Source organism: Rutidosis leptorrhynchoides, chromosome 10, assembly GCF_046630445.1.
Source record: "Rutidosis leptorrhynchoides isolate AG116_Rl617_1_P2 chromosome 10, CSIRO_AGI_Rlap_v1, whole genome shotgun sequence".
Taxonomy (NCBI): domain Eukaryota; kingdom Viridiplantae; phylum Streptophyta; class Magnoliopsida; order Asterales; family Asteraceae; genus Rutidosis; species Rutidosis leptorrhynchoides.
The window spans coordinates 337200525-337206304 of record NC_092342.1 but is presented as its reverse complement, the minus strand read 5'-3'; the positions used below and the strand labels follow the sequence as shown (position 1 = coordinate 337206304).

General features: G+C 33.6%; 1 protein-coding gene across 3 annotated transcripts; it reads left to right on the top strand.

The window, feature by feature from the left end:
- Window positions 1-248: 248 nt before the first annotated feature.
- Window positions 249-4185, top strand: LOC139873083 (AP2/ERF and B3 domain-containing transcription factor At1g50680-like). Of its 3 annotated transcripts, XM_071861016.1 has the most exons (4): window positions 249-482; window positions 622-763; window positions 1361-1563; window positions 3002-4185. In XM_071861016.1, exon 4 carries the CDS (start codon window positions 3015-3017, stop codon window positions 4047-4049), a length of 1035 nt encoding a protein of 344 aa, XP_071717117.1. In that variant the 5' UTR covers window positions 249-482; window positions 622-763; window positions 1361-1563; window positions 3002-3014; the 3' UTR covers window positions 4050-4185. The 3 variants fall into 3 exon arrangements, with proteins under 3 accessions (XP_071717117.1, XP_071717118.1, XP_071717119.1); XM_071861017.1 differs by having other exon boundaries at window positions 249-759; XM_071861018.1 differs by lacking the exon at window positions 1361-1563 and having other exon boundaries at window positions 249-763.
- The last annotated feature ends 1595 nt before the right edge of the window (window positions 4186-5780 follow it).

Below are 5780 nucleotides of genomic sequence, written 5' to 3'. Positions count from 1 at the left end.
TATTGTTTTAGTCATGATAGAGAGTGTTTAGTTCTGGATTAATTATAGAATATTAATATTTACGTGATACTATTGTAAAAGGTTAAGAGGATGAATAGTTTAGTTACAATAGTAGGTGGCCTTAGTATTTTTATTTAGGTAACATTGTAACAATGTACATACCGCTAGTATATTCCCATTGCCCAATGTACCGTACCGCTAGTATATTCCCATTGCCCCATTGGTATTCTACTCTTTCTAGTTTTTTTTTTTTAACCAATCAATCCACGTTCATTTAATCTACGCAAAATTGGATTTAGGTTTTCAGAAAGAGAGAGAGACAAGAAAAATTCTCCTTTTATCCTTATTTGATTTGACAAAGATGCCCTAATTTCTACTAATCTAACCATGTAATAATATTTTCTTTTGGGGTGTTCACTTTACCTTTTTTAGATAGAATGTTCAGTTTGTGGAAAAAACCAACTTTACTAAGCTGAGGAAAGGTGCTTTATTTGGTGGATTTCCTTAAAAATTTGGTTTCACAATCTGCTACTGTTATTACACTAAAAATATGTATATTAATTATGCTGTATAATTTACTAATGTATGTATATTTTTGTGTCTTTGATTATAATTTTCTAGTTTGATTTGACGACAACAAGATCAGCAAGATTGGGGGATTTGTGTACTCATGACCAAGAATAAGCATACAGCCAAATTTTGGAAAGTCTTCTACTTTCTATATTATCAGGATGCCCCAAATGAAATTGAAATTTTCAGGCAGGTTCGTATATATGTGTTACCTCAATTAATATATTTGGGTTCTATTATCTATTTATTTTCTTGAATGAAATGATTTTTCTAGGGTTTAAGTATCAGTTTAACCTAAATAAATTGCTGCTTGACATAGAATCTAATGGATTAAATTTTTATTACCCAAGTAGTGAGTATAGGTAAATACTGCTTAATGCCCTTTAGTTGGTGAATTTTGTGATATTGTGGTAGATTTGAGATATATATATGAATGAATAGATGATCCATTAAAAAAAAATGATATGATCTACTGATGCCAAAAAATCGCCGTTCAAAAGAAATAGATGATCCATTGCATGTTTTGGTAATGTCATCCTGAGATGCTATTATTTACTGTAACTGTTGTGAAGTTTCATTGAATTGAATAGGCAATGAAATTTACAAAACTTTATCTTTTATCTTTAGTATTCTTTGGTCTTTTGGGTAATTTAATGTGGTGACTTGAATAATCATTGTGTCCCAATTAAGATGTTTGACAAATTGTCCGTCTATATTTCTATGCTCAGTACTCTAATTCTTATAGAACTTTTTTCGGATTAACCGGAGTATCATAACCGCTTTGCAACAGGGCGACCACCCGGTTTGCGAGTAGCATGGAGTCGTTGAGGGTGAACACGGGTGGCCACAAAGGGGTTTATTTTTTCGTATGCTCGGTACACTCTTTTTGCTACAAGACACTTTTGGCATGATGATTATATGAAGTTAGAAGTATTCCAATTGGGAGTCATATTAATACATCCAAGACTAAGATCCCATTTGATGTATTCTAAGGTAAATTTCTTGGAGGCTGCTGTTGTAGGCTAATGACATAGTATCGAAAATTCTGCAATAAGGAGTACTAGCATATATATGTGGAAAGATATTGATTTTGAACCACTTGGGCATAACCCAGTGGCTACCGAGTTCCTTGTGAAGCAGGAGATCCAAGTTCGAATCTTGGTAACGTCTAAGATCGAATTAAAATGGACTCTTGACCGGAGGGGGGGTCAGTGTGTGCAATTCACCCAATTACGGGTCTCTTCACTCGGGGCTCGTCACCTAGAGGACCCAATGTGGTTGTCGCTAGGGAGGTTTCCTCTGCGAACCAAAAAAAAATAAAAAATGATTTTGACTTTTGAGGTCAAACTGATTTTTCAACTTAAAAACTAATATGGATTTTGTGAAAATCCAAGTAAAATGTGAGAACTTAAGAAATTTTTGGGATGAATGTTTGTTTCAAATTTTTGGTGTCTTTGAGCTTGATATTTAGATCAGTATAACTAGTATTTGGTCTATTCGTTGGATCTTCTTAAATGACTATTACTCTTTCTGGCACTCAGTATGCTTATAGGATTATAGGAAGTCTTTATATGTTCATGCTAAGTGCCCAATTGCGTTTTTTGTATATAAAACAACAAGGACCTTTATGTAGATTGTTCTTTAGAGGGTGGGAGTTATGGGTCTCTTGAGAGGAACTAGTATGATACAATTTGTTTAGTAATTTGTATTCCTTATTTAGTAAACAACTTGAAATGTATTCCATTAGCACCAACGGCTATATTAAGGTAAAAAACTTGAAATGTAACATTCATTACCCCAACGGCTATATTAGCGTTAACAACTTGAAATGTATCCGTTAGTGACAACGGCTATATTTTTATTATCCTTTGTAATTTGAATATTTTTTTAAATAGCATTTTTCCTTACATACTATATATATACGGGATAAATGGCTAAATATGTAGCTTAGTCTTTTTTGGTAATTTTATTTCAATTCTAAGTATTCAAGCATCTATACGATCCCTCATTGGAAATCATTAAGGTTTTTGGTGAGTTTCTTTATTATGTTTTCATTTCAACGTTTTTTTTTTTTTTTTTTTTTTTTTTTTTTTTTTAAAATTTTGGTATATGTTATTCACATTTCATTTCTGCACACTACTCCTTCCCTCTGCATACTTCTATGTATATGTATATATTTGTAGAACTTGAACTCCACTTATTATCATTGTTTTAATTTTTTTGTATATGTTATGCAAATTTAATTTAATATAATTTTTATTGTATGTGTTATGCACATTTCATTTCTGCGCATTACTCCTTCCCTCTGCATACCTGTATGTGGTTATGCTTTTACAGTATTTTTTAGTTACAAAACTTAATTTATTCCTAAATATGCTCCTTTCATATTTTTAGAATGAAATTAATTTCAAATATTTGTATCGTTTTCCAGTTGTGGTTAAACAATGAGTTTAAGTTCAAACGCTACCATCACCACAAAGGAAACATCAAACTCAACAAGTGGAAATAAGCTACCCCGCGGGACCCACACTCAGATATCTCAAAGGCGCAAACATGATAACCATCCTAAATACAAAGGAGCGTTCAAGCAACCAAACCAAAACTGGGGATGCCAAATTTACTTCAATTACGAGCGGATTTGGCTCGGTACGTTTGAATCCGAAATTGAGGCTGCATATGCATACGATTCCGCTGCCCTTAAACTTCGGAACGGGAATTGGAACGGCAATTTTGACCGTAATTTCCCGTGGACCGACATAACCGCCCATGAGTTATTATTCCAAAAGTTGTTCGATACAAAAACCGTAATCAATATGATTAGAGACAATTCTTACCCTTCGAAACTTGCAATGTACCTACACCTCCTAAATGGGCCCGCACAGGAAGTTAGTGGAGGGTATTTTCGTAAAATACTATTTCAAAAAGAGTTGACTCCAAGTGACGTCGGGAAACTGAATCGGTTAGTGATCCCGAAAAAAGATGCTTTGGAGTTTTTCCCACAGGGTCCAGCGGGTCAAAACGGTCAAGGTGCGGAAATAAGCAAGTTAACGTTTTTCGACAACAATAATAGGCTGTGGATATTTAGATACAGTTACTGGAAAAGTAGCCGTACTTTTGTCTTAAGTCGGGGATGGAAAAAGTTTGTGAGTGCACATAATCTGAAGTCACATGACGTCATCACTTTTATGGTGTCCCAGCAGGGCGGCGACCATGTAAATTGGCCTTCGGCGGTGAATGTAATTGAGGTTACGTATAGGAACTCAGTGGGTGTTAGTGATCGTAATGTTGGTGAAGTGTTGAATGATGTTAATGGCGGTGGTACTGTTGGTCCAGCTGAGTCGATCGGGAACGGGTTCTCGGCTGTTGAGGGTGGTAATGAGAATTCAATTAAGGAATATGAAGATGAGGGTGGGGATGGTTCTAATGAATCAGTTGCAAGGAAGAAAGGGTTTAGGCTTTTTGGGATGCAAATTTATTGAATATTTTATGTATGATTATTAATTTGGACTTTTTTTCTTTTAGCATTGGTTATTAGATTACTAATTGTTGATTGTGGATGGAGAATAGGATTTCGGTATTTATTATTATTGTGTTTTCTCCCGTTACTGTATGTTACTTAGCTTTTTTGTTTTGCTATGATGCATGGCTGGTTATTCCTCTTAAAGCGTGTGTGAGTGACAAATGAAAGCATTTGATGTCGATATTGTCGTTAAAAAAAAAAAAAAACATATCCTTTTGTTTTAGTCGGGCAGGCGTGATGGTTTTCTCTCCTTGTTGTATGTTACTTATCTTGTTTTGAGTTATACACATTTGTTATAATACTCTTTCAACACCTCTCGGGTAACGGCTCGTATCTATTGCGGGCTTGCTTCAGTGGTATCCCCTTACTTTGTGTGTGGGGCTTGGGGTTTAGGTCATGGGTTCGAGTCTCGCTCTGCCCATCCTATTAATCAATCTGCCTGAAAGATGGAGCTTCAGATTGACCTAGGGGGTTTTTTTTTCGGATCCATTCAGGATTCAAACCCGGTTCGTCTGCCCCTCAGAATGGTTTAAGGATTTGGTTCCTACAATGTGATTCGGGTTTCCTCCTAAAATCGCGTGCATGCGTGGCAAATGAGAGTATTCGATGCTGATTATTTGTCTTTCAAACAAAAAAGAAAATTATTATAAATACATATAATAGTCCCAAGGGTTATAATTAAATATTGATTGTAAATTTAATATTTTGAATATAAAAAGCTTCATATTTGTTAAATAAATTGATCTCTGGATTTAAGTATGAAAAATACGTTATGATATAAATATATACGTTTTTTTTTTCTACTTTATTATTTATATTGTATATTTTATATTATACTCCGCATATAAATATAAACTAGTTAAAGATCCACGAATTCGCGAGTTTATTAAAAAAATGATATAAATTAACATTGAAGCTATTATGATAGAATCGATTAATCATGTAATCGAAAAGTTAAATGATAAATTGCAAATAAATTATATAATAGTAATAAAATCAAAATTTAACACTAACCACAAAAATCTTATTCAAGTTCCCAAATCTGCTAAAAGAAATGTATATAAATGAACATTCAAATGTACATAAAATATAACATAAATATAGATTGCTAGAAACCTCAAATGTTATAAAAGTACAGGTACAATCAAGGATGTCAATACTGAGACGAAGTGATAAAAAAAAACGGTGTTTCCAACTCATTGAATGTAATGAAATAAAATGAACATTACCCGAGGCACCAAGCCTCCGCATGAACTCGATACATTTAAGCTTAGCCAAGCCTTCCCAAAACAAGCTCCAAATCATACTGCAATTTTAAATCATTACTTGTATGTTAGCAAGCCACGCAACATTATTACACCAATATATTACATTTCATTTTAATTTTGTTTCATGTGCAAACATTTTTGACTGTTTATAAAAGGACAGTGGCTAATGAAATCGAAACTTGGGAATTCGCAACATAATAACAATAAACACTAATATAAATAAAAATAACCATGTAAGACAAGATGAAGATTTTTTAGTTACTTTATCGGAACCTGAACAGACTGATACATAAAATTAAAATATTGGCAAGTAAATATTGAGATACCTCTTATGCCACGGCTTTAAAGAAGGGAAACGACACAACCACTTAGGACAATACTTACTTAAATTAGGACTTTAATACACTACTCATCAAACCATG